The 27,842-nt window shown below is 41.7% G+C and overlaps 1 protein-coding gene across 1 annotated transcript in view; it reads right to left on the bottom strand.

The window, feature by feature from the left end:
* The window catches only part of CLSTN2 (calsyntenin 2), a 1,488,165-nt gene that overhangs the window by 98,899 nt on the left and 1,361,424 nt on the right, over nucleotides 1-27,842 (bottom strand). Inside the window, exon 10 of the mRNA XM_073625925.1 lies at nucleotides 5,740-5,906. Coding sequence (XP_073482026.1) covers nucleotides 5,740-5,906 — 167 coding nt within the window. The remainder of the gene's footprint in view (nucleotides 1-5,739; nucleotides 5,907-27,842) is intronic.

Below are 27,842 nucleotides of genomic sequence, written 5' to 3'. Positions count from 1 at the left end.
GACGCTGCCACAGGGAAGTCCCCGTCAAGTCCTTGTGCATCAGAGGGGGGCGGGGTCACCGGGTGGCCCACCCCCCCTTATTTAAGAACCGTCAGAAGAGGAGAAGCGTCACACAGTGGGAGCCTCCCTCCATGCCATCATGGATGCGGAGCGGCCCGAGGAGAAGAAGATAAGAAGACGCCAACGCCACGGATGAAGATGCAGGACAAGAACACCAGAGGAAGAACCAGAAGAACCAGAAGAAGAAGATGGAGGAAGAAACCGAAGGAAGAGAGAAGATAAAAGAAAGAAGAGAGAAAAAAGAAGAAAGAATAAGTATTTAAAAAAAGGAGTTGTCAAAAACTGTCTCTTGTCATTTTTAACATTTTTGACAGTCTTTTTGTGAAATGGTAGGGGTACTTTTGTACCCCCTTACCATTTCACACGGAGGGAGGGCCAGGATCTAGGGGGACCCCACGCCATTTTTTTTTTAAATTTTGGCCGGGGTTCTCCATAATATCCATACCAGACCTGAAGGGCCTGTTATGGAATTTAGGGGGCCCCCCCACGTCATTTTTTTAAATTTTGGTTCGGGGTTCCCCTGTGGGGAATTCCCATGCTGTTTTTATCAATGAACTTTTATATGTATTGTCGGACCGACAATTCATTAATAGCCGCGAGTAGTTTTAAATGACTTTTTTTCCTTTGAAATGTCATTTTGCTGTCAGACTGTTCTAAATACGGGAAACATGCGCCCCTTTACAGGCATGCTATAGACACCCCCAGGTACGAAATTTAAAGGAATATTACACTTTTATTGTTTCACTTTAAGCATTATTAAAATCACTGCTCCCGAAAAAACGGCCGTTTTAAAAACTTTTTTTTGCATTGATCCATGTCCCCTGGGGCAGGACCCAGGTCCCCAAACACTTTTTATGACAATAACTTGCATATAAGCCTTTAAAATTAGCACTTTTGATTATTCATGTTAGTGTCCCATAGACTTTAACGGTGTTTGCGTGTTCAAACAAATTTTTTGCCTGTTCACAAGTTCTGGTGCGAACCGAACAGGGGGGTGTTCGGCTCATCCCTGATTATGAAATGCTTGCAATTATACTTCAGTATACCACAGTAACGTCTGACAAAAAGATCTAAAAACACTGAAGCAGCAGACTTTGTGAAAATTAATATTTGTGTCATTCTCAAAACTTTTGGCCACGGCTGTACACATATTCTACTTTAAATATTTGGCCACAAAATATAATTAGTTCAGTCTGGAAAATCCACTGAATTGTAACATTGTAAAAGAAAAATTATTATGTGGTAAAAAACAGATCATCACACTCTTGGGCACACAGAAACAGGGCTAAATGACCTTGGAGCCTTTTCACTCAAGCTAGCAGGACCTGCTCCTTTCATTACCTTCATCTCTACCTTTCCCCATTGTCCATTTAGGTTATTAAAGGTCAGCCATTAAAATGTGAAGGCAGATGTCTGCTCATCTTCAAATGACCTATAGGACAGTTTAAATGCAAGCTTATCAGCAGTAGAATACTGACTACTATATTCCTGTGTAAAATCAGAACAGGGTTGCATCCAAGTACACAGGGCAAGAAAATAAGTAGGTAGTTTGGGTGACGTTTTAGCTCTATTCTCCTGAAAGGCCTTTCCTTAAAAGGTCTGTCTACCCACTTATTAATATCTGTATTACTATTAAAACATTATCATTTCACTTGAATTAGTTCTTTTAATTTTATGTGTACCTCTCTGTACCCACCACATCTAATGTTTAGACCAGAGAACTCACCTAGGGAAGTAGTTAGTCTCCCCAAAAAAAAACCTTGAAACATGTGTGATATGTTTAAAATAAATGTTTACTTTTGGCGAATTTCTAAGTGTGGGAAACACTTATGAAAGTCCTTACAGCATTTCAGTACTGTCCCCTCCCCTCTTAGCCAATTCTCCCCTCCCTATCTGGAAAAAAATCCACAAATAAACTATTCTGTCTTCTGTCTTCTATTCTGTGTAGAAGAAGTTAACTCTGACTTGACATTCCTACATAAAACCATGTAGCTCATGCATGGACTATTTAAATTAGCTTCTTGAATCATGGTTTAATTGTCCATTATCTACTAATGTACCAGACAGTCATAAATTAGTCTGTAATTGAGTTACCCCTGCTTTTACTTAGAACAGAAGTGGCTAAAAAGTCTACACTTCAGGCAAAAAAGGAATGGATAGAGTATGTATTATTGAGTTTGGCACATTGAGATAACAGCTCCACTTTAGCTCTTGCAACTACAGTATGTAGCACCTTGGTGTCTGCACTCATATTCTATATCAAAGATTTCTTTTTGTATGTGAAAAGTATAAAAGTCAGCTTGATCTAACTAACACAATCTGTGCAAATACCCCAAACCTGTTCCATATGATTAATGAGATAAGAGAACTCCGATAAAACGATTTTAAAGATTCAATAGCTTCAAGCAGAGTTCTTATATAGTAAGTATGTTTATTCTGAAGTCCTGCTGGCCTCTCTGAAGCTAGAAGGTACATAAGTATGCCTTTGTAAAAGTTTTTATAAGCTTTACTGCTTAAAGTGACCCTGTCTCCAACAGTTCTAACCTGATTCTCACTTCCTACGTTAAAGAAGGAGTGCAGGATGTAAAAAAAAACAAGCATGCATACTCACCTATGTGGTTGCAGCATAGGACTGATGCTGCAGCTGTCCCCTGCTGGCTCTAAGATTGAGAACGGAGAAATTGCATGACCACTGATTGCTTAGTTCTTGGTCTTCACTGAGCAAAGAGCAATGACTGTCAGTCACTAACTCTCTGCACTGCCCCTTCAGCGCTCACTAGAATGCCTGGCTGGGAAGGGGTGGAAGTGGCTAGCTCAGGTTCTCAGCGGTGCACTGAGAAGCTGAGCCAGATACTGGTCAGGCATTTGGGTGGATCTTAACATTATTGTTAGGATAAATCCAGAAACTGGAGCAGCCCTATGACATTTGCCAACAGTGGGCGCGTGCAGAAATATCAAAATCAATTCTAATAACAGGATTGCAATGCTCAACATTCCCACTGTGGGTGCACATTATCACACCATGCCAAACGTCATTGTGCCATGTGCACAATAATAGCATACCCAACTGCGCACTTCCGCAGCTGAGAACTGGCGCTCATGTAGTGCCACCGTGGGGTTTATTTACTAAAGGCAAATCCACTTTGCACTACAAGCGCACTTGGAAGTGTAGTCGCTGAAGATCTGAGGGGGACATACAAGGAAAATAAAAAACTGTATTTATGCTTGTACATGATCGGATGATAAAATCAGCAGAGCTTCCCCTCATTTCAGATCTTCCCCTCAGATCTAAAGTGACTGCACTTCCAAGTGCACTTGCAGTGCACTTGTAGTGCAAAGGGGATTTGCCTTTAGTAAATCAAACCCCTTGTGTTCATTATACTTACTTATTGTTGCTTTTGCACTTGCCACTTTTCAGAACAAATACCAATGTTATCCTACACTACATTTTACATACTATCTCACTGAGGAGACTGTCACCTTGTGCAAAACATGCTTTATACTCTTTAATGGCTGATTTATTTCTTTAATAACAACAGGTGGAGGAATTTGAGCTATGTCCAGCTATATTATACCGATCTCAAAAGGAAATCTAGAAGGATATTAATCGTGCACAAATGGCAAATATGTAAAATCTTAATTTAGGTCATAAGGTACTCTTGAGCCCAATTTAAAGATCCATTTTGCCTCTGCTGTTAACAACTTTTTGTCTAGATCTCCTTTTCTTGAGCCCATGTTTACATCTTGCACTAAACAAAATTTGAGGAATTTTTCCATCATGTATGGACCAAATATGCCTTACTATGGGTCTTTCTTTATTTCAAAATCACAGCATTACCATGTTCTAAGACCCACTGCTGGAACTAGGGATTGTCTTACCTATATATATAGCAGAGGACAGAAACAGCTGGCAATATAAATTATTCCATCAGAACTACAATTGTAAATGAATCAAATTGTCACATTTCCCCCCACTGTAGGGCCCAGAAATGTCTTAATAGTTGGTTTAAATGTGCAGGCCATGCAATGACCACAGCAATGTCACCCCTTATGTTTGTCTGGCAGCCAGGTTTGATTACGTGTCATTGTAGGAATTTTGTTCAAATGACTTTGGACTAAAACATCCATCAGGTTCTTAGCCTGCTTGTAAGTTACTAAGGAACTTGTCTTCCTTAGTTCTTTTCTGTCCTAACATTCACTCTATCAAATGATTTCAATAGATTCCTCCTAGGATATTTCCCTTTTGTGTAAATCTATTGAAAAGATGTCCACATTCCTGTTCAAATTCTTCTTGTGTCAAACAATTTAACTTAGCCACCATAAACTGGCTCATAGGAATCCCCCTCTTTAAAAATTTGGAGTGATGGTTTTCCCAATGCAAAAGGCTATTTGTGGATGTGGGTTTCCGATAGATTGCTGTTTGAATTACACCATAGTCCTCCCTAAAGCTTTTGAGGTCTAGGAAGTATGCCCCAGTCTATCTCTCTAGTAAAGAATATACTATTCTCATTGAGATGTGCCATAAACTGCTGGAAGGTTTCTCTGGTTCCATTCCAAAGAATGAATATATAATTTAGCCTAAAAAAAAAGTTGGTGTAGGTAGATACACATGCAGTGCCCATTGCTGCACCTTCTAGCTGTCTGTAAATGTTCCCATTAAACAGGAAATAATTATGTTCAAGAATACATTTTAGAAGTTTCAGTACAAATTGCGTATGTCCTCAAAAGGCTTCCCCCCTCATATTTAAAAAATACTCACACATGTGTAAGCTTAAAGAGTGCTCTATATTGCATTCTCAGCTTATGGACATTTAATACAATAAGAAAGTCCACAAAAATCAGATCTCAGTTGTAGTCTCTCTACACTTGTACCTAATATACTGTATGAGTTGATACTCCATAAAAATCCATTGTAAGTTTTGTGAACTAGCATTTAACTTTAATGGGTCACAATGCTCTCTCTATTAGTAAATGAGTCACGCAGTTGTGTCTTTCAACCTACATGTGGAGGAAAAGATTACAGCGCACACATACTAAAATTACATTTAAATCCTACAAGGCTATTTAAAACACCTGAACATATTCAGCAAATAGGCAAAAAATATGAGGATTTGGTCACACTATATGGCCACATAGTGCTTAAGCCCACTACTGTGTCAAAGTACCCCATTTGTTTGTCAACCTACATATGGTCTTTCTTTGTATCCTCTTTTGTGATATCACTCGACTGTTGCAGTGACTCAACTGTTTGTCTTATTACTGTTAATAATTCTTCAATAAAGATTAATAGTTAAACAAATACATAAAATAAAGATATGTTTTAATGTATTAAATAAAAGTTGTGTTTTAGGCTCTAGTGGGTAGTAGAGCTCATCACCCTAATATTTTTTATTTGTAATTAGTACCCTTCAGTGGCCAAATTTTTTTTTATAATTCAGGCTTTTTTTTGGTATACATTGCCAAATTGTCCATACAGACTGAGTCTCAGGAGGTATGTCTTTTGCACAAAGCAATATTAGAGCCTAAGCACTTTCTTTAAAAAAATAAATAATTTTGGGTCAATAGCCCTATGTCAGTTTAGTTTACAAAATGTCTTTCCTCAGTGAGTTTAGGTGACTGAAATTCTGTTATAAGCCTTTGAAGCAACTATGTTTTATCACTTCTAAAGGTTTATCTTACCTTAACACCTTGTCCTATGTTTTCAAGAGAAGTGATGTCCAGTCCTTCTCTGCATGCCTGCCAGCAGGAAATTACTGTTTGGCTCTCTACTTTGCCAGGGCGTAGAGTGAGTCCAGCTATACTGCCACGAAAATACTGGGTAAATTTGGGTTTCGTGATTTCACCCCCTGCAAATTAAGAAAAGACAGTGTTACCTAAATGAAAATCTAAAGAACAAGCTTATTTTCAAAAGTGTACAAAGTATTACAAAAGTGAAAGTGGCCACAGGAAGTCTTGTTTTTTTGCATACAATTGTCCTTTTGATTAGCCTCAGCCAATCAGAGGAAGCCTTGTACTCATGGATAGAAATACAGTGGGGACAGAAAGTATTCAGACCCCCTTAAATTTTTCACTCTTTGTTATACTGCAGCCATTTGCTAAAATCATTTAAGGTCATTTTTTTTCCCTCATTAATGTACACACAGCACCCCATATTGACAGAAAAACACAGAATTGTTGACATTTTTGCAGATTTATTAAAAAAGAAAAACTGAAATATCACATGGTCCTAAGTATTCAGACCCTTTGCTGTGACACTCATATTTAACGCAGGTGCTTTCCATTTCTTCTGATCATCCTTGAGATGGTTCTACACCTTCATTTGAGTCCAGCTGTGTTTGATTATACTGATTGGACTTGATTAGGAAAGCCACACACCTGTCTATATAAGACCTTACAGCTCTCATGAGGTCAAAGGAACTGCCTGAAGAGCTCAGAGACAGAATTGTGGTAAGGCAAAGTTCTGGCCAAGGTTACAAAAAAAATTTCTGCTGCACTTAAGGTTCCTAAGAGCACAGTGGCCTCCATAATCCTTAAATGGAAGACATTTGGGATGACCAGAACCCTTCCTAGAGCTGGCCATCCGGCCAAACTGAGCTATCAGGGGAGAAGAGCCTTGGTGAGAGAGGTAAAGAAGAACCCAAAAATCGATGCAGTCGGGAGATGGGAGAAAGTTGTAGAAAGTCAATCATCACTGCAACCCTCCACCAGCCGGGGCTTTATGGCAGAGTGGCCCGACGGAAGCCTCTCCTCAGTGCAAGACACATGAAAGCCCGCATGGAGTTTGCTAAAAAACACCTGAAGGACTCCAAGATGGTGAGAAATAAGATTCTTTGATCTTATGAGACCAAGATAGAACTTTTTGGCCTTAATTCTAAGCAGTATGTGTGGAGAAAACCAGGCACTGCTCATCACCTGTCCAATACAGTCCAAACAGTGAAGTATGGTGGTGGCAGCATCATGCAGTGGGGGTGTTTTTCAGCTGCAGGGACAGGACGACTGGTTGCAATCGAGTGAAAGATGAATGCGGCCAAGTACAGGGATATCCTGGACGAAAACCTTCTCCAGAGTGCTTAGGACCTCAGACTGGGCTGAAGGTTTACCTTCCAACAAGACAATGACCCTAAGCACAGAGCTAAAATAACGAAGGAGTGGCTTCACAACAACTCCGTGACTGTTCTTGAATGGCCCAGCCAGAGCACTGACTTAAACCCAATTGAGCATGTCTGGAGAGACTTAAAAATGGCTGTCCACCAACATTTACCATCCAACCTGACAGAACTGGAGAGGATCTGCAAGGAGGAATGGTAGAGGATCCCTAAATCCAGGTGTGAAAAACTTGTTGCATCTTTCCCTCATGGCTGCATTCGATCAAAAGGGTGCTTCTACTAAATACTGAGCAAAGGGTCTGAATACTTAGGACCATATGATATTTCAGTTTTTCTTTTTTTAATAAATCTGCAAAAATGTCAACAGTTCTGTGTTTTTCTGTCAATATGGGGTGCTGTGTGTACATTAATGAGAAAAAAAATGAACTTAAATGATTTTAGCAAATGGCTGCAATATAACAAAGGGTGAAACATTTAAGGGGGTCTGAATACTTTCCGTCCCCACTGTACAAGGCTTTCTGTGAATGGCTGGGAAGTGCTCAGTCTGACTTAATTTTGTTTTGGCAGCAGGCAGGACGTCTCCATACTGCTCTACACTGTATTGTAGCTGAAGCAGTGACAGCTGCCACAGCAATTGGTAAAGCAAATAGTTTGTTTGGGCCAGCTTGGCCCAAACAAACTATTTAGAGTGAAAGAAAACCCGGAGTTAGGCTTCAACCTCTTCAGTACAAGCCTGTATATAGCCCTTCACTACCATTTTTCGGTTTTCACTGCTGTGATATTTTGACTAACAACAACTTCCATCATGCAATGCTGTACTCAAATTGTATACCATTTATTTAAACAGAGTTTTCTTTTGGTAATACATAATAATCACAGAATTTTTACTGTTAACTGAATAAAGAGCAAAAGACAAAACATTAACAGAAAATCCCTTTTTAGAAAGCATGCACCCCAAGGTAATCTTTTTTTGCCATCTTTTTTTTGGAAATTAAAATACAGTGCCTTGAAAAAGTATCCATACCCCTTGCAATTTTCCACATTTTGTCTTGTTACAACCAAAAATGTAAATGTATTTTATTGGGATTTTATGTCATAGACCAACACAAAGTGGAATGTAATTATGAAGTGGAAGGGAAATGATAAATGGTTTTCAACATTTTTTACAAATAAATATGTGAAAAGTGTGGTGTACATTTGTATTCAGCCCTCCAATACTTTGTAGAATCACCTTTTGCTGCAATTACAGCTGCAAGTCTTTTTGGGGGTGTCTCTACCAGCTTTGCACATCTAGAGAGTGACAGTTCTGCCCATTATTCTTTGCAAAATAGCTCAAGCTCTGTCAGATTGGATGGAGAGCCTCTGTGAACAGCAATTTTCAAGTTTTGCCACAGATTCTCAAGTGGATTTAGGTCTGGACTTTCACTGGGCCATTTTAACATATGAATATGCTTTGATCTAAACCATTCCATTGTAGCCCTGGCTGTATGTTTAGGGTCATTGTCCTGCTGGAAGGTGAACCTCTGCCCCAGTCTCAAGTTTTTTGCAGACTCTAATAGGTTTTCTTCTAATGCCCTGTACACACGACTGGTTTTGCCGTCGGAATAAACTCCGAAGGTTTCTTCGACGGAACTCTGATGGAATTCCATTCAAGCGGTCTTGCCTACACACATCAAACCAAAGTCTGACCAAAGTCCGACCGTCACGTACGACACGTACGAAGGGACTAGAAAAAGGAAGTTCAATAGCCAGTAGCCAAAAGCTTCCATCTAGTACTTGCTTCAGAGCATGCGTCGTTTTTGGTCCGTCGGAACAGCATACAGACGAGCGGTTTTCCCGATAGGAATTGGTTCCGTCGGAAATATTTAGACCATGTTCTATTTCTTGGTCCATCAGAAATTTCTAAAAAAAAAGTCAGATGAGGCATACACACAATCGTAATATACAATGAAAAGCTTCCGCCATATAGCAGAATGACAGTGGCAAAGTGGTTGTGATATCCCATCCGTATGTCATATGACACGCCCAGGATAACACCGCCGGTGTGCGCCCCAGTCTGAAACACCGCAACTCTGATTGTGGTATGAAGCCTCTGACAGAGGCTTCTTACCACGTGATCAGCTGTGACCAATCACAGCTGATCATCGCGTGAACCAAGAAGTGCTGGTAAATGTCTTTCCTCGGTTCACACTGACAGGGAGAGCCGACCGGCAGCTCTCCCTGTCAGGGGGGGTATGTCTTGATAATCAGCACATTGATTATTAGCACAGCCCCCATCAAAAGGTGACCATCAGCTGCCAATTAGTGCCCAACACCTGCCAGCCTGTCCCCATAATAAATGCCTGTCAGTGCCAATAACAGTGACGATCAGTGCCCACAACAGTGCAAATCAGTGCCCAAAAAAGTGAAAATCAGTGCCCCATCAGTAATGCCTGTCAGTGCCCCATCAAAGTGCCAATCAGTGACACTCAGTAATGCCTGTCAGTAGCTCCTCATCAGTGCTGCCTATCCAGTGCCACCTATCAGTGCCCATCAGTGCTGCCTATCAGTGCCCATCAGTGCCGCCTATCAGTGCCGTCAGTGCCGCCATTGCTGCCTATCAGTGCCGTCATTGCTGCCTATCAGTGCCCGTCAGTTTTTTTTTTTAAATTGTTGGTATTTTTTCGTTTATAGTGCAAAAATTTAAAACCGCAGAGGTGAACAAATACCACCAAAAGAAAGCTCTATTTGTAGGAAGAAAATTATAAAAATTTAGTATGGGTACAGTGTTGCATGACCTCGCAAATTGTCATTCAAAGGGCGACAGCGCTGAAAGCTAAAAATTGTCCTGGGCAGGAAGGGTGGAAAGTGCCTGGTGTTGACGTGGTTAAACTTCTCCTCAACGTTATCTCTGACTTGTCTGGTGTGTTCCTTGGTCTTCATGATGTGGTTTGTTCACTAAGGTTCTCTAACAAACCTCTGAGGGTGTTACAGAACAGCTGTATTTATACTTAGATTAAATTAGACACATGGACACATGTAGACTTTATTTACTAATTAGGTGACTTCTGAAGGCAATTGATTCCACTAGATTTTAGTTAGGGGTATCAGAGTAAAGGGGGCTGAAAACAAATGCATGCCACACTTTTCACAGATTTATTTGGAACAAATTTTGAAAACCATTTATTATTTTCCTTCCACTTCACAATTATGTGCCACTTTGTGTTAGTCTATCCCATAAAATCTTCAGCTAGCTTCTTAACTTTACATTGGATATCATTAATGTCAAGTACTACTTTATCCTTTTACTATTCCCCAAGGAATTAAAGCCCCATCTTTGAATGGTTCAGGATCGGTTTCCATCAGTCCCTTACAGGAGCATAGCCATTTACTTGGCTTTTGTGTAAAAACACACATACATGTATCCCTCTGTGTTGGTTCAGCACTTTGAGGGTGTAATATACAAGGTCAATGAATATGGTTATGCAAGGCTGAAATTGAGTCTTACCTGTATTAATGCCACGTTTGAATTATTTGAATTTTCAAATGTTGGCTTTTCTATGCATTTGACTCAATTAAATAAAATATTTTTTGCATTTCCAATATGTACAGTGGGCTGTGTGCTTTTTAGGTATACATTGGGTTGGTAGAGCTCATACAGGTTTTTTTATTTTGAGTTATACCTTATGTGCTTACCGAGAGCTCCTATCCCATTCATCCTCCCCCTTTTTATCAATTATTTCAATTTTTTTTCTACTTTTGGAGAGTCATACATTTTGTAGTTTACTATTACATTTATAAGGGGCAGTACCTAGAGGGATCCTTGATCTTTGTTTGCTTATCCCATAAGATCCTAATAAAATACATTTACATTTTTGGTTGTAACATGACAAAATGTGGAACATTTCAAGGGGTATATTTTTCAAGGCACTGTATATGCTGATACTGAACTTTAATAACCTTGAATCTGCTCCTCATTCAGAACAAATAATTTTTCATTTGTTATTTCTCCTTTCTTTTGCTATAAGAGGAAAGGGAGGACTCATGGATGTAAACACTACAATGTTTATAATTGTGAGTGCTGTGATTGGTCAATAACAGTGTTCAAATTGTACAGAGCCACGTGGATAGGCTCTGTACACTGTGTCCTAAACCGAGCAATCAGATGAAGGCTCAATTTGCAGCCATTAGTGAAGTCACTGGCTGCCCAAGTGTTATTTCTGAAGTGATGTTTATAAACATGTAACAAAGTATACTCTCTTAGGAGAAGAAAGTATTAACAGCGCTTGTTGTGAATACAGACATTCATCAGCATGATTGCTCATATAGTGCTATAATCGTTGTAATGAAAACCCATTAGAATCTGCAGTTCTTAATACAAAGATGTTCCTCAAATCCTGGGTTCAATAGTAGTATGTGACAAACATATGACATTGCTTGCATGAACTATTAAATCAAATAAAAAGTTCCTTAAAGGTCGACACTAAAAGTCCAAAAAAGGACTATATGCAAAAATGATAAATCAAAAATCAAATGTTCTTGTGATCTATTCCATACATGCAACACAATAACATTCCAGGGAGGGATCCTAATCCATGCGGGGTGTACTATCCGTGGGCTGCTATACCTTTACCAAAACACCACGTGATCACCCCTTTTGGATGTATGCTTACCAAAGGTAAGAGTCAGGAAGGCCTGTGATATCCTTCCCCGCATTAGTCTGCTCCTCAGCCGTTATATGCCTTAGTCCTCCATTGACAGAATGTTTCAATGCGATGGATGTATCATGTAGAAATACAAGGGGAGGCTTTCCATAGTGTTAAACCGTTTAATTAAAAAACACCATCCCTCCTAACCATCCCCCCTGACCACGCAACCTACCAGCTCCACACAGGCAGCGTCATCCTGGGACTCATGGCGGTGGGAGGAACGTTCGGAACTCCGGCCAGCGGTGAGCCGACACTGTTTCTGTGACAGGCTGTCTTTTTAATCTTTGATCTTGTAAGCATAATCTGTATTAGGGGGTATGGTGGGTTTTCATTCCAACGAATATAGCACTATATGAGCAATCATGCTGATGAATGTCTGTATTCACAACAAGCGCTGTTAATACTTTCTTCTCCTAAGAGAGTACACTTTGTTACATGTTTTCTTGGTTTTATAATAGCGGCTAGTAGTGCACAAAACAGTCATTTTCCTTTATTCCATTTTGAGTGCTAGGATCAGAGTCCCCTACTACCTCTGACAATTTGTTTTTACTTGATGTTTATAAACAGAGGTTCCAAAATGGGAGACCACCTCCCGGCTGTTTTTTTACAATGGTAGGTAGGTAATGAAGCAATGCTTTGGATTAGCATTGGATAAGCATTGGGAAAGGGTTGGAACCCCTCACTCACTTATACTCACCTTCACCACACTCTCCCACTAAAGGCGGTCCCCTAGTTACAAACTTACTGACTTACAAATGACTCCTACTTACAAACGAAGGGAGACAACAGGAAGTGACAACAGGAAATGAGAGGAAATCTACCCCTGTAAGAGTTATTATGGGAAAAAGGTACCTCCACTGATGCTTTATCACCAAGGCTTGTTTCCACAACAAGCCAAAATTTTAAAAATTGTCATAGGAACAGAAAGTGAGGTGAAATCTTCTGAACAGAGGCACAGACAGAAAAACAAATGTTACAGGGGTGTTAACCCTTCCCTATGCTATCTAAAAAGCTTAAAAATTGTTTTTTTTGGCTAGAGCTACAATTTAAAAATGTACCTGTTCCAACTTACAAACAGATTCAACTTAAGAACAAACCTACAGACCCTATCTTGTTTGTAACCCGGGGACTGCCTGTATTCCATTTATTTGCGTAAGTGGGTGAGCATGTGACAGACTTTTTTTCCTCCCAGGATGCTGTGCTTGGACCTAAGCAGCCAATCACCTAGCATAAACAATGTGATATTGAGGGGAGACGGTCATTAGCTCTGTTATTAGCCTAAATTGGGCAAAGCGATGGATTCTGTTTAGGTGCTGTCACAGGTCCAGAGTTCCTTTAACTGATCTCACAGTACACTTAAATCTGATTCATTACTATCGGCCCCATGCATTTCATACACCATGATTGTTTTTTGCACCACCCTACTGAATATGCACTTGCTGTGTGAACTTGCTATATATTGTGTTGTTTTGCGGCCTACACATAAAAAGCAGGGGCACCTAGAGCTTGTAGTAATATCGCATACACACAGTAATAGTAAATAATCTGTCCCCATCGACTCGATATAGCAACACTGTCATAGGCGACTGGAAGCGCTTGAAATAATGAGATCTTCTAAAAGCTGTAATTTCCTAATCTTGTATGGCTCACAGTTCAACGCGTAGCACCTGCGCTCGATTTGGGGATTTACATTTCTAAACTACTTTAATGTAAACAACTGCCAGTCTTAGCGAGTATTTGTTTAAGAATTACAGGTACTTTGTCATCAAGAACAGAAGACATCATGTTCACAAAGCTATGAATATGGGAAAATTACAGTATCTGTTTAATTTGTACAATCATTGTCAACATGATATGATAACAGTGCACTGAGGATTATCTACATGTTTCTGTTTATCACGAAATGTACAAATTCAGCTTCTGTAATAGATAAAGCTTCACTTGCTATAAATATTTCAACAGCTCAAACTTTGATCATTTAGCAATCTGCTGAGTGCAATGACAAGCAGACAGTCAATCCATTTTATTAGAAGCATCCAGAGCTGATGTATGTAGCTGGTGAAAATAATGCACAGCTGCAAATATATGATTATTGTAACAGTTAATTACTAGACCAGGCAATTGTAAAGTAACCTTGTAGTCCATCTGTGCACCCAGCCACTAGTAACATGTTTCCTGACACAGATGTAGCCTGTGAAAAACTTTATTATTCAGAGATTTACGATGATGGCAGGAAAAGTTCCATTCATCATTTGTTACACTGTTATAGATGCATGCTCATACCATACATTAAAATTGGTACCTTGTGCCCTAAAAAAGATGTATCTCTTTTAAAATATGATGATACTTTACAAGAGAGCCTACTTAGAAAAGAGGAGTGAGCAGCTATTTGGCAGGTTAGGTTTATTAGGTATATTGAAAAATGTAAAGTAATGATCTTGAAAGCTGAGATTATGCATGCAAGTTGCACACTAGGACAGTGGCATAGCATACCAAGCACATCTGGCATCTGGGAATGACAATTTTTTTTTTTGCACCCACCAAAAAAAAAAAAAAAAAAAGTCTGAACAAATAAAGCATGCCAAATTGTGAGTGTTGTCAAATTGCACTACCAGATGAGCTTAAATTAAACCCCTATACTTAACACACACTGCATATGCCACAGTCCTTTTACCCACAAAATATGCTTTAAATTGGAACTTTAGTCAGAAAATGAAGTCCTGCTAGATCACTTCAGACTGGCCCCTTATGCAGGTATAGCTATGTAAAACATTAAAAAGAAGTGCCTATATTGTTTAAAATCCAGTAAAACACTGCATCTGCACATTCTCAGTTGCTTTCTATTTTTAGGCACTGTGCTGAATTTGTAGAGGCCTATCTGGTGACAGCCTAAAGATTTATCGCTGTTCAGTGGCTTTGGATTTAAGCAAGATGGCAGCCTCCCACATGAGAAAACAGGAACAATGCTGAAGGCAATTTACAGCACACATTATTTTGGTAGCATAATTATTAATATGCAATGTATATTTTCTTGCTAAAGAACATTATATTTATCAAGTTGTTATGAGTAAAGTTCCACTTTAATGACAAAGTGCAGATTGGTCATATTGGACCACAAGAGTGTAACAGACAAATACAAGCCTTGGCACACTCATTTTAATTAAAAAAAAATAAAATAAAACAGTTTCATATACTTTTCTGCACATGACTGACCTTAACAAAGAATGTAATATGTGTAATTATATGCAGGAGATCAAATCTGGGGCAGCTGTGTATGACAACCAATCATCTTCTATCTTTGGCTAGTTCAGTTAAGCTTTAAAAATTAAATCTAGAAGCTGATTGGTTTTGTCATGCACAGCTGCTTCAAATTCTGTCTTCTCCAGTTTTGACAAATATAGTGCAAGGATCAGAAGTACATAACACACACGTCACTTTAAAAAGTATAACCAAAATGACCCCCTCCTCACAGTACAAATAACCCCCTCCCAACCCATTTTCCCCACAGTACAGATATTCTTTCCCCTATAATACAAGTCTTCCCTAAATACCCCCTCCCAGGCTCCCGTTTCAGTGCAGTTCCCCCAGAACAAACCCTTCAGTAGAGATTCTCTTCTTTGATCGACCCTCCAACACAGACCCCTAAGTATAGACTCCACTCCCAGCACAGACTTACTTCTCCAACACAGACCCCTCAGTACAGATCCCCCCCCAGCACAAACCCCTCAGTGTAGACACCCCCCACCCCCAGCACAGATCCCCTCTGCACAGTCTGACCACAGACCTACCCCAGATGGACCCCCCAGCACAGATCCCTTAGCACAGATGGACCTCCCAGCACAGACTGACCATTGACCCTCCCCTGCCCCACAGCACAGACACCTCAGTACAGATAGATCCCCACAGCACAAACCCCTCAGTACAAACTCCACCCCAGCACAGGCCGAGCCGCTTAGCTCATACTTCTTTCCTAAATCTCCCCTTCCAGCCCAGTGCCTCAGTATGGTCACCCAAGCAAAGAAAACCCCCAAGACAGACCCTTCAATAAAGACAACACCCCCTCCTCGCCAGTAGAGATCTCTCAGTACAGACATCCCCATTCACCCACCCACCCCAGTACAGCCACCCTCAGAAATAGAAACATTACTTTCCCCTCAGTACAGACCCCTCAACACAGACAATCCCCACTTCCCAGTACAGATTTCTCAGTATAACCCCCCACACACATACACACAGTACAGATCCCTCCGTGTAGAAGGCCCCCTTCCTCAATACAGACAACACCCCTTTCCTTAACAATACAGAATCTCCCAGTACAAATACCTTCTATCCCTCCCCCCGGCAAAGGCACAGATCAACATCCCCTCTTCCTCAACTCACAAGACAACCGGTAGGAGCCAGAGTGAGAGGACATCCTAATCTTCACAGCATGCAATCCCAAGCTGCAGCAAGCAAGGCCAGCAGACTATTAGCAAGCATTAAAAAGGTATTTGCTCAAGAGATAAAACTATAACCACTTTACACAACTCTGGTCCAGCCACATCTTGAGTGTGTTATCCAGTTCTGGTTACCAACCCTCAGGAAGAATGTGCTTGAACTGGCAAGAGTCTAGAGAAGGGCAAAAAAGCTAATTGGGGGCTGGGGTACCTCAGTTATGGGAATGACTATGAACATTAAACACATTCTCCCAGGAGAAGAGATACTTAAGAGGGGATGTGTACATGGTATACATATCTTTGAATAGTGACTCCAGCATTGGGAGGTAACTATTTAATCTTAGGTCTCTAAAAAAGATACACAGCCACATAATGAAGTTAGATGAGAAACAGCCTCAAACTGTGCAAGGGGTTCTTTACTGTAATGTCCTGTACACACAACCAGTTTTGCCGTCAGAATAAAACTCTGAAGGTTTTTACGACAGAGTTCTGACAGAATTCCGCTCAAGCTGTCTTGCACATGTGGTGACGTACAACACGTACGACGGAGCTAGAAAATGGAAGTTCAATAGCCAGTAGCCAATAGCTTCTGTCTTGTACTTGCTTCAGAGCATGCGTCCTTTTTGATGCATCGGAGCAGCATACAGATCAGCAGTTTTTCCGATAGTAATTTGTTCCGTCGGAAAAATATAGAACATGTTCTCTATATGTTCTCTATCTAAGTCCGTCTGAATTTTCGACAGAAAAAGTCTGATGGTCGGAATATACGATGAAAAGATCCCATCAGACTCTTTCTGTCAGAAATTCCGCTCGTGTGTACGCGGCATTAGAGCGCTAAGGATGTGGAACTCCTTTCCAGAGTTGGTGCTGTCAGCAGGGAGTGTAGATAAATTTAAAAAAATTTTAGATGTGTTTCTTAGTAATCACAATGTACAGGCATATAGAAAATAGTGACACACACACACACACTCAGGTCGAACTGGATAAATGGATGTATTTATTCAAACTATGTAAATATTTAACACTCCACTGTGGTACCAGCTTTAGTGCATATGAATTAATCTGTGTTAGTAAACAAATCCATTCAAAGTACTCTTCTATTTAGACCCCTTTTACACTGGGGCAGTTTTTTAAAGCGCCTGAAAACTGCCACCCCAGTGTGAAAGCCCAGGTTCTTTCACACTGGGGCGGTGCACTTGCAGGACGTTAGAAAAGGTCCTGCAAGCAGCATCTTTGGGGCGGTTTAGGAGCAGTGTATACACTGCTTCCGGACTGCCCCTGCCCATTGGAATGAATGGGCAGCATTTCTGAAGCGGCTGAAAACCAATTCGGAGCGCTGCCAGTTCATTGCAATGGGACACGGGCATTTTTAACCCCTTTTTAACCCCTTCTTGGGGGTTAAAAGCGCCCCGCTACCACCCAAATAGTGGCACCAAAGCGTATAACAGCGGTACAGCGCCACTTAAATTACCAGTGCTTTACCATTAACGCTCGGGTGGCTGCAGTGTGAAAGCAGCCTAAGTGGGGTTTTTCTGAGGGATAACTTTCCAGTTCCAGTGGGTTCTTGCTAATGTCATTTGCTGATGTCACTGAAGTGCTTTTTCAAATGCAATGATTGTTACAGCTACTGTTTGAATGACTGTGAACATAATTTAACAGCAAGACATAATGATTAATATGAAACAGCAGGAAGGGATTAACATAACATAATTTATACAACCAAAACACAAGATTTAAATAGTTCTTTGCTTTTAGCGCTAACATAGATGATTTAATGCCTCAATAAAAAAAAAAATATAATGAAGACTAATTTTAGACACCTGCAATGCACCTAGTATAGAAATAAAACTGGAGTTATATGATGTCGTATGCACTCTGTAACCTAATAAGCTGGCCACAGATATCACAGGACATGATCTGTTGGAAGTGTATTGAGGGTTGTAGTTAAAAATCATTTCTGCCCACATTCATAAACCTGCACTTAGCTAAACTTTTTAAATACATCATAAGGAGATGCATAATCAAATCTGAGTTATGCACAAATAATTTTTCTAATGTCATTTCTAACCTTAAATCATAGTATTATGCTTTGGCCATGCATAAAACCAGTGCCCCTGTATTATTACAGTGGTTATAAAGGCAGAAAGTTTTTTTTATCATAATGCATTTTCTATATTAAGGTAAAAAACCTTCTGCAAACAGCTCCCTTCAGATCCCCCAAATACTTACCTGAGCTTGTTCTCAATCCAGTGATGTTTACATGAGCAGAAGCTCTCTTGGCTCTCTCTCTCCTTATTGGCTCAGACACAGCAGTGGGAGCCATTGACTCCCACTGCTATCAATTACAGCCAGTAAAGAGGGAGTGGGGGTTTGGCGAGCCATACGCTATGTGTTTCATGGATACACAGAGCCAGCTTGGGAGTGAGCACACATGAGTGCACACAGGGAGTTTTCTGCAAGCAGTGGGACTGTATCCAGGATCATAAGTTGGGCCCTCCTGATAAAGAAAAAGTAAGAGTGGCATGCACAGCGCACCATGGCAAAAATTGGGTGTTGCTTTTATTGTGTCATGGCTTAAAGGGAAGCAAAGTGCTGGGGTTAATTAGTAAGTGACACAGAGTTCACAGGTCAGCAGTAAGTAAAGCAGAGTTCAGAGGTCAGGAGTAAGTGAAGCAAAGTTCAAAAATCAGTAGTAAGTGACACAGAGTTCAGAAATCAGTAGTAAGTGACACAGAGTTAAAGTGGGGTTCCACCCCCAAAAAAAAACTACATGAAAAATCCTAAAAAAAATACAAAAAACATTTGGATATTTTTTTTACTCACCTCTAAATGCCTGTTGCTAGAGGGTCCCTCGGAGTCTGCCTCTTCCAGTGCCTGGGCTGGTGACATCACTTCCCCCTCGGCACAGGAAGGGCTCAGCTCTGCTCCCTCCCTCCTGTCAATCATCTGGGACCCATTACAGGTCCCAGGTGACTCAGCGGCCAATCATGGCACGCGGCGCCGCTCGCGCATGTGCAGTGGGTGCCAGGCTGTGAAGCCACAGCCCGGCACCCACAGTTGTAATGCCGGCACCGCTGAACGGAGGGGGAGACAAGTGGGGCTTCGATCCTCCGCATCGCTGGACCCAGGGACAGGTAAGTGTCCAATTAAAAGTCAGCAGCTGCAGTATTTGTAGCTGCTGACTTTTATTTTTTTTTTTTTTGACTGGCCCTCCTCTTTAAGAAATCAGTAGTACGTGAGACAAAGTTCAGGGGTCAGGATTAAGTGAGGCAGAGTTTAGGGGTCAAGAGTAAGTGACATAGAGTTCAGTGGTCAGTAGTGACAGAGTTCAGAGGTCAGTAATAAGTGACACAGAGTTCAGAGGTCAGAAATAAGTGATGCAGAGTTCAGAAGTCTGAAGTGACAAGCATTCAGAGATCAATAGTAAGTGACCCTTAATCCCAAATTCTGCATCAAGTGAAATTCTTGACCCCGTGCCTATTGCACATGCGGCAATTCAGCAAGTTACACTGAAATAATCTGTGACATTGCTGAGAAAGGAGCCGCACAACGGGCCGTTCAGCTGTGGTAAGGATCCATCTATCGCTTGTAATGTGTAGGAGATAGGGTGCCGGAGAGCAGCAAAGGGAGAGGAATGGATGAAACATCCCTTCCTTTTCCCGTGAGATGACAGCTGTCAGATAACCAGTGGGCATTTTAGTAGCACCTGCTGGTTACATAGTAAAGATGCTCAGCAGCTGTGTGCAGTCCGCTTTCCTCCCCAGACAAAGATATAGAACTGGTAACTGGCAACAGGGGCAAGGCGCAGACATCATGGCTCTGTCCTGAGTGGCTCTGTTACGAGTGATGCGCAGTTTCACCACCGCAGTTATCAATTCTGATCATGTCTTCTCTGCTCTTTTACAGGTAAATGTATTTTATCCATCTGTACATCTCTACTGAGCTGACATTGCTGTAACATTTTTAGTGAATGTCTTCTAGGGATGAGCCGAACACCTCCCTGTTCGGTTCGCACCAGAACTTGCGAACAGGCAAAAAATTTGTTGGAACACACGAACACCGTTAAAGTCTATGGGACACGAACATGAATAATCAAAAGTGCTAATTTTAAAGGCTTATATGCAAGTTATTGTCATAAAAAGTGTTTGGGGACCTGGGTCCTGCCCCAGGGGACATGGATCAATGCAAAAAAAAAGTTTTAAAAATGGAAGTTTTTTCAGGAGCAGTGATTTTAATAATGCTTAAAGTGAAACAATAAAAGTGTAATATCCCTTTAAATTTCGTACCTGGGGGGTGTCTATAGTATGCCTGTAAAAGGGCGCATGTTTCCCATGTTTAGAACAGTCTGACAGCAAAATGACATTTCAAAGGAAAAAAAGTCATTTAAAACTACTCGCTGCTATTAATGCATTGCTGGTACGACAATACACATAGAAGATCATTGATAAAAGCGGCATGGGAATTTCCCACAGGGGAACCCCGAACCAAAATTAAAAAAAAAAAAATGACGTGAGGGGCCCCCCTAAATTCCATACCAGGCCCTTCAGGTCTGGTATGGATATTAAGGGGAACCCCGGCCAAAATTTACAAAAAAAAATTATGTGGGGGGTCCCCCTAAATTCCATATCAGGCCCTTCAGGTCTGGTATGGATATTAAGGGGAACCCCGGCCAAAATCTTCTATCTTCCTTCAGTTTCTTCCTCCATCTTCTTCTTCTTCTGGTTCTTCTAGTTCTTCTGGGTCTTCCTCGGGTGTTCTCGTCCAGCATCTCCTCTGCAGCATTGGCGTCTTCTTCCCTTCTTCTCCTCAGGCCGCTCCGCATCCATGATGGCATGGAGAGAGGCTCCCGCTCTTCTCTTCATCTTCTTCTCTTCATCTTCTTCACTTCTTCATCTTCTTCTCTTCATCTTCTTCTCCGGGCTGCTCTGCATCCCTGGTGGCATGGAGGGAGGCTCCCGCTGTGTGACGCTTCTCCTCTTCTGACGGTTCTTAAATAACGGGGGGGAGGGGCCACTCTGTGGCCCTGCCCCCCTCTGACGCATGGTGACTTGACGGGACTTCCTTGTGGCGTCACGGGGAATGCCACAGGGAAGTCCCGTCAAGTCACCGTGCGTCAGAGGGGGGCGGGGTCACCGAGTGCCCCCCCTTATTTAAGAACTGTCAGAAGAGGAGAAGCGTCACACAGCGGGAGCCTCCCTCCATGCCACCATGGATGCGGAGTGGCCTGGAGAAGAAGATGAAGAGAAGAAGATGAAGAGAAGAAGAGAAGAAGATAAAGAGAAGAGCAGGAGCCTCCCTCCATGCCATCATGGATGCGGAGCGGCCTGAGGAGAAGAAGGGAAGAAGACGCCGACGCTGCAGAGGAGATGCTGGACGAGAACACCGGAGGAAGAACCAGAAGAGCCAGAAGAAGCAGAAGACGAAGAAAAAGAAGAAGAACCAGAAGAAGAAGAAGATGGAGGAAGAAACTGAAGGAAGATAGAAGATAGAAGAAAGAAGAACCATTTAAATAAAGGAATTGTCAAAAACTGTCTCTTGTCATTTTTAACATTTTTGACAGTTTTTTAGTGAAATGGTAGGGGTACTTTTGTACCCCCTTACCATTTCACACAGGGGGGAGGGCCGGGATCTGGGGGTCCCCTTGTTAAAGGGTTGTGGGGATGAGGCCCTTGTCCTCATCAACATGGGGACAAGGTGTTTTAGGGGGCTACCCCAAAGCACCCTCCCAATGTTGAGGGCATGTGGCCTGGTACAGTTCAGGAGGGGGGGCGCTCTCTCATCCCCCCTCTTTTTCTGCAGCCTGCCAGGTTGCGTGCTCAGATAAGGGTCTGGTATGGATTTTTGGGGGGACCCCACGCCATTTTTTTTTATTTTGGCCGGGGGTTCCCCTTAATATCCATACCAGACCTGAGGGGCCTGGTATGAAATTTAGAGGGACCCCCCACGTAATTTTCTTTTAAAATTTTAGTTCGGGGTTCCCCTGTGGGGTATTCCCATGCCGTTTTTATCAATGAACTTCTATGTGTATTGTCAGACCGGCAATGCATTAATAGCCGCGAGTAGTTTTAAATGACTTTTTTTCCTTTGAAATGTCATTTTTCTGTCAGACTGTTCTAAACACGGGAAACATGCGCCCCTTTACAGGCAAACTATAGACACCCCCCAGGTACCAAATTAAATATTAAATATTACACTTTTATTGTTTCACTTGTTAAAACTTTTTTTGCATTGATACATGTCCCTTGGGGCAGGACCCAGGTCCCCAAACATTTTTTATGACAATACCATGAATATAAGCCTTTAAAATTAGCACTTTTGATTTCTCCCATAGACTTTTAAAGGGTGTTCCACGGCAATCGAATTTGCTGCGAACACCCCAAATTGTTCGCTGTTCAGCGAACTTGCGAACAGCCGATGTTCGAGTCAAACATGAGTTCGACTCAAACTCAAAGCTCATCCCTAATGTCTTCTATCCATCTGTACATCTCTACTGAACTGACATTGCTGTAACATTTTTGGTAAATGTCTTCTATCCATCTGTACATCTCTACTGAACTGACATTGCTGTAACATTTTTGGTAAATGTTTTCTATCCATCTGTACATCTCTACTGAACTGACATTGCTGTAACATTTTTGGTAAATGTCTTCTGCTGCGATATCTTTAAACTTCTATATTTAATGCTAGCTCTATAACAACCGCACTGCAATAGCAATATTACTGGTGATTGATTCTCAACCCCATTTGGCTTGAGTGATCAAGAGAGGTAATAAGCTTTACGACCCTAGCCTGTGTCTGTAGCTGGTCTGGTATTGGCCATCTCCTCTTCCATATTCAGATGTCTCAGATCAGACTCAATAATGACCAACTGAGAAATGCATGCTTGCTTAGTCTCCCTATAAATTTAAAGCAGCCTATGTTGTGGCGCAGACAGGGGCAAGGTGCAGACATCATGGCTTTGTCACGAGTGATGCACAGTTTCACCGACACAGTTTAACGAAAGCAGATTAACTAAAGCTGGATGAAGATACAACAAGAACTCTGCTCCATTCTGTAAAATGACAAGCAAACCAGCTTTTGACATTTATTTTATATTTTATATAAAGTCAGTTTTCCATGCTTCTTATTCTCTTCCTTCTCACACTGGTGTCTTCTATCCTCAAATTATCTTTACTCTACCCCTCCTCTCTTCCCTGCAGCATGCACATATCACCCTCACTCCTACCCTCTCCCTACTATGGCACCCATCATCTCCTGCATTTGCTGCACCCACATGCTGACATAAACACCAGGGCCACTAGACACGTGCGCTCATGCACATCCCACTCCCATCTTGCCTTCCTCGCCCTCCTCCTTCTCCTAGTCTCAGGTGACATTTCTCCTAATCCTGGTCCGCCATTTTCCAACTGCAAGCCACATATCCAATACCCCTCTGGCAACCACCGCAATCCACTCAGTTTAATTTCTATTCCCCTGCTTCCTCAAAGCAGCCCACCAATCTCATTCGCCCTTTGGAATGCCTGCTCCATCTGTAACAAGCTAACATCTGCACATGACCTCTTCATCTCCCATGGCTTTAACATACTCGCCATAACAGAAACCTGGCTTCAAAATTTTGACTCAGCTTGTCCTGCTGCCCTCTTCCATGGTGGACTTCATTGGACAGTTGTCTTCCTTCTATCCCCACAAAGCACCTTCCAAGTCCTTCCTGTCCCTCCCTCTCTATCCCTCTCTTCTTTCGAGATGCACTGTATTCGTCTGTTTTCTCCCATTTCTCTGAGCATTGCAGCAATTTATCAGTCTCCTGGACTGGTATTGCGCTTTCTTGATGACTTTGCTGCCTGGCTACCCTACTTTCTCTCCTCTGAAATACCCACTATCATTCTTGGTGACTTCAACATTCCTGTCAATGTTAACAGCCCAACTACAGCTAAACTTTTTGACTTAACCTCATCTTTTGACCTAACCCAATGGACACATACTTCCACTCACTCCAATGGTAATACCCTTGACCTTGTATTCTCCCATCTCTGCAACCCTGGCAACCTCACCAACACCACCTTTCCTCTCTCTGATCACAACCTCATTACTTTCACTGTATCCTTGCCTCCAACCACCCACCCCTCCAAGCAGCAAACAATTACTTGTAGAAACTAGGGATGAGCCGAACACCCCCTGGTTCAGTTCGCATCCAGAACATGCGAACAGGCAAAAAATTTGTTCGAACACACGAACACTGTTAAAGTCTATGGGACACGAACATGAATAATCGAAAGTGCTCATTTTAAAGGCTTATATGCAAGTTATTGTCATAGAAAGTGTTTGGGGACCTGGGTCCTGCCCCAGGGGACATGTATCAATGCAAAAAGAAGTTTTAAAAACTGAAGTTTTTTCGGGAGCAGCGATTTTAATAATGCCTAAAGTGAAAAAATAAAAGTGTAATATTCCTTTAAATTTCATACCTGGGGGGTGTCTATAGTATGCCTGTAAAGGGGCGCATGTTTCCCATGTTTAGAACCGTCTGACAGCAAAATGACATTTCTAAAGGAAAAAAAGTCATGTAAAACTACTATCTCTAGTGCCGGCTATAATGAATTGTCGGTCCGGTAATACACATAAAAGTTCATTGATAAAAATGGCATTGAATTTCCCCACAGGGGAACCCTGAACCAAATTTTTTTTTAAAAATGCGTGGGGGTCCCCCTAAATTCCATACCAGGCCTTTCAGGTCTGATATGCATATTAAAGGGAACCCCCGCCAAAATTTTTAAAAAAATGGCGTGGGGGTCCCCCTCAAAATCCATACCAGACCCGTCAGAGGGGGGCGGAGTCACCCATTTGTGTAACCGGGTGACCCTGCCCCCATCTGACAACATGGGGAAAGCTATAGGGAAGTCCCCGTGAAGTCCCCGTGTGTCAGAGGAGGGCGGGGTCACTGGGTGGCCCCACCCTCCGTTATATAAGAAGTGTCAGAAGAACCGAACCATCACACGGTGGAAGACTCCCACTGAGGCGGATCGTGCGGACGGAGCGGAGAAGAAGCTGGAAGAAGATGCGGGACGCGAAGCGTGGTGGAAGAAGATGGAGAAGAAGAAGACAAGAAGAATATGGAGAAGAAGAAGATGGAGGAAGAAGAAGAACACCGAAGGAAGACCAGAAGAAAGAAGATGGAAGAAGAAGCCAAAAGAAGAAGACATTAATAAAGAACTTGTCAAAAACCTTCTCTTGTGTTTTTAACCTTTTTGACACTTTTTTTGTGAAATGGTAGGGGTACATTTGTACCCCATTACCAATACACAAAGGGGGGCTCCCCTTGTTAAAGGGGGCTTCCAGATTCCAATAAGCCCCCCGTCCACAGACCCCTACAAACACCGGGCAAGGGTTGTGCGGATGAGGCCCTTCTTCCCATCAGCATGGGAACAAGGTGCTTTGGGGGGCTACCCCAAAGCACCCTCCCAATGTTGAGGACATGTGGCCTGGTACGGTTCAGGAGGGGGGGTGCTCTCTCGCCCCCCCTCTTTTCCTGCGGCCTGCCAGGTTGCGTGCTTGGATAAGGGTCTGGTATGGATTTTTGGGGGGACCTCACGCCATTTTTTTTTCAATTTTGGCGCGGGGTTCCCCTTAAAATCCATACCAGACCTGAAGGGTCTGGTATGGATTTTGTGGGGGACCCCCACGCCATTTTTTTTATTTTGCCGCGGGGTTCCCCTTAATATCCATACCAGACATGAAGGGCCTGGTATGGAAATTAGGGGGACCCCCACGCATTTTTAAAAAAAAATTTGGTTCAGGGTTCCCCTGTGGGGAAATTCCATGCCATTTTTATTAATGAACTTTTATGTGTATAGCCAGACCCACAATTCATTATAGCCAGCGCTAGCGATAGTAGTTTTACATTACTTTTTTTCCTTTAGAAATGTCATTTTACTGTCAGACTGTTCTAAACACGGGAAACATGCGCCCCATTTACAGGCATACTATAGACACCCCCCAGGTATGAAATTTAAAGGAATATTACACTTTTAGTGTTTCACTTTAAGCATTATTAAAATCACTGCTCCCAAAAAAACGTCCGTTTTTAAAACTTTTTTTGCATTGATACATGTCCCCTGGGGCAGGACCCAGCTCCCCAAACACTTTTTATGACAATACCATGCATATAAGACTATAAAATTAGCACTTTTGATTTCTCCCATAGACTTTTAAAGGGTGTTCCGCTGCTTTCGAATTTGCTGCGAACACCCCAAATTGTTACTGTTCTTCCAAAATGCTTGTAGATTTCTGGAGATGCTGGGAAAAAAGTCAAATACCACTCATTTGTAAGATAAAACACAAAAGGACAAGGATACCCAAATGATCAGGTGTGTAGTCTCTGATGTTGTTCACATGTGGTGGATTGCTTTCATACCTTCATTGCTTTCAATCCTTCATAGATCGATATCGCTCAAATAAAAGAAAGAGCATACCTCATTGCGCAAATAAATAAACTAAAAACGACATGTGGGTAATAAAACACAATTGCACTCACAGATGCCCTGCAAAAAGATTGCATTTAAGAAGGTCAGTTGCATATATTCAGACAGTCTCCTCACTTAGCTTTTTTCTTGCTCACACAGCACTGGGGTTACTGGCTCCTCCTACGCATTATATCACTGGCACGTGACTTTTTCAAGGTGGCAGTGATGTAACGCGTAGGAGGAGCATGTCGTTTCTAGTTTAATTATTTGTGCAATGAGGTATGTTTTTTCTTTTATTCGAGCGATATCGATCTATAAAGGATTGAAAGCAATGAAGGTATGAAAGCAATCCACCACATGTGAACAACATCAGAGACTACACACCTGATCATTTGGGTATTGTTGTCCTTTTGTGTATTATCTTACAAATGAGTGGTATTTGACTTTTTTCCCAGCATCTCCAGAAATCTACAAGCATTTTGGAAGAACAGTAATTAATTTATATCTAGTGTGGTTTACTGGACACTTATATATAATTAGTTTATTTATTCTTTATAGGATCACATCCTTTATTGGATCACATTATTTATTGGATCACTGTGCTATATTAAGGTTGATGGTAGCGCTTTATTAACTTTTTATATATTTACTTTTTTGTGATATCAGCACATAACACAATAATAGCAGTCACTATCATTTGTTCATCTGAATATAATTTTTGGTTCACAATTTGATATAATCATTCACATCAGCGCTTTAGTAATTTTTACACCACTAGAAATCTCAAGAGACATTGCCATGCTCTTGAACGACTGTGGCATAAAAACCAAATGCCTGCAAGACTTCACCCTATATAAATCTACCCTTCTAAAATACAATTCCTGCCTCCATGCTGCCAAACAAGCCTATTTTGTCTCTCTTTTTAATTCCTTGTCATCCAGTCCCCGGCTCTTCTCAACCTTTAACGCTCTGCTTCGTCCCCCACCCCCTCTACCCACTAACTCACTGCCCAAGAGATTGCCAATCACTTCAAAGACAAGATTGATGTAATTTGTGAGGACACCTCCACTGTGCATACATCTTCCCCACCCAACA

Source organism: Aquarana catesbeiana, linkage group LG04, assembly GCF_042186555.1.
Source record: "Aquarana catesbeiana isolate 2022-GZ linkage group LG04, ASM4218655v1, whole genome shotgun sequence".
Classification (NCBI taxonomy): domain Eukaryota; kingdom Metazoa; phylum Chordata; class Amphibia; order Anura; family Ranidae; genus Aquarana; species Aquarana catesbeiana.
Note: the sequence above shows the minus strand (reverse complement) of the source record. Positions and strands in the feature narration are given on the sequence as shown.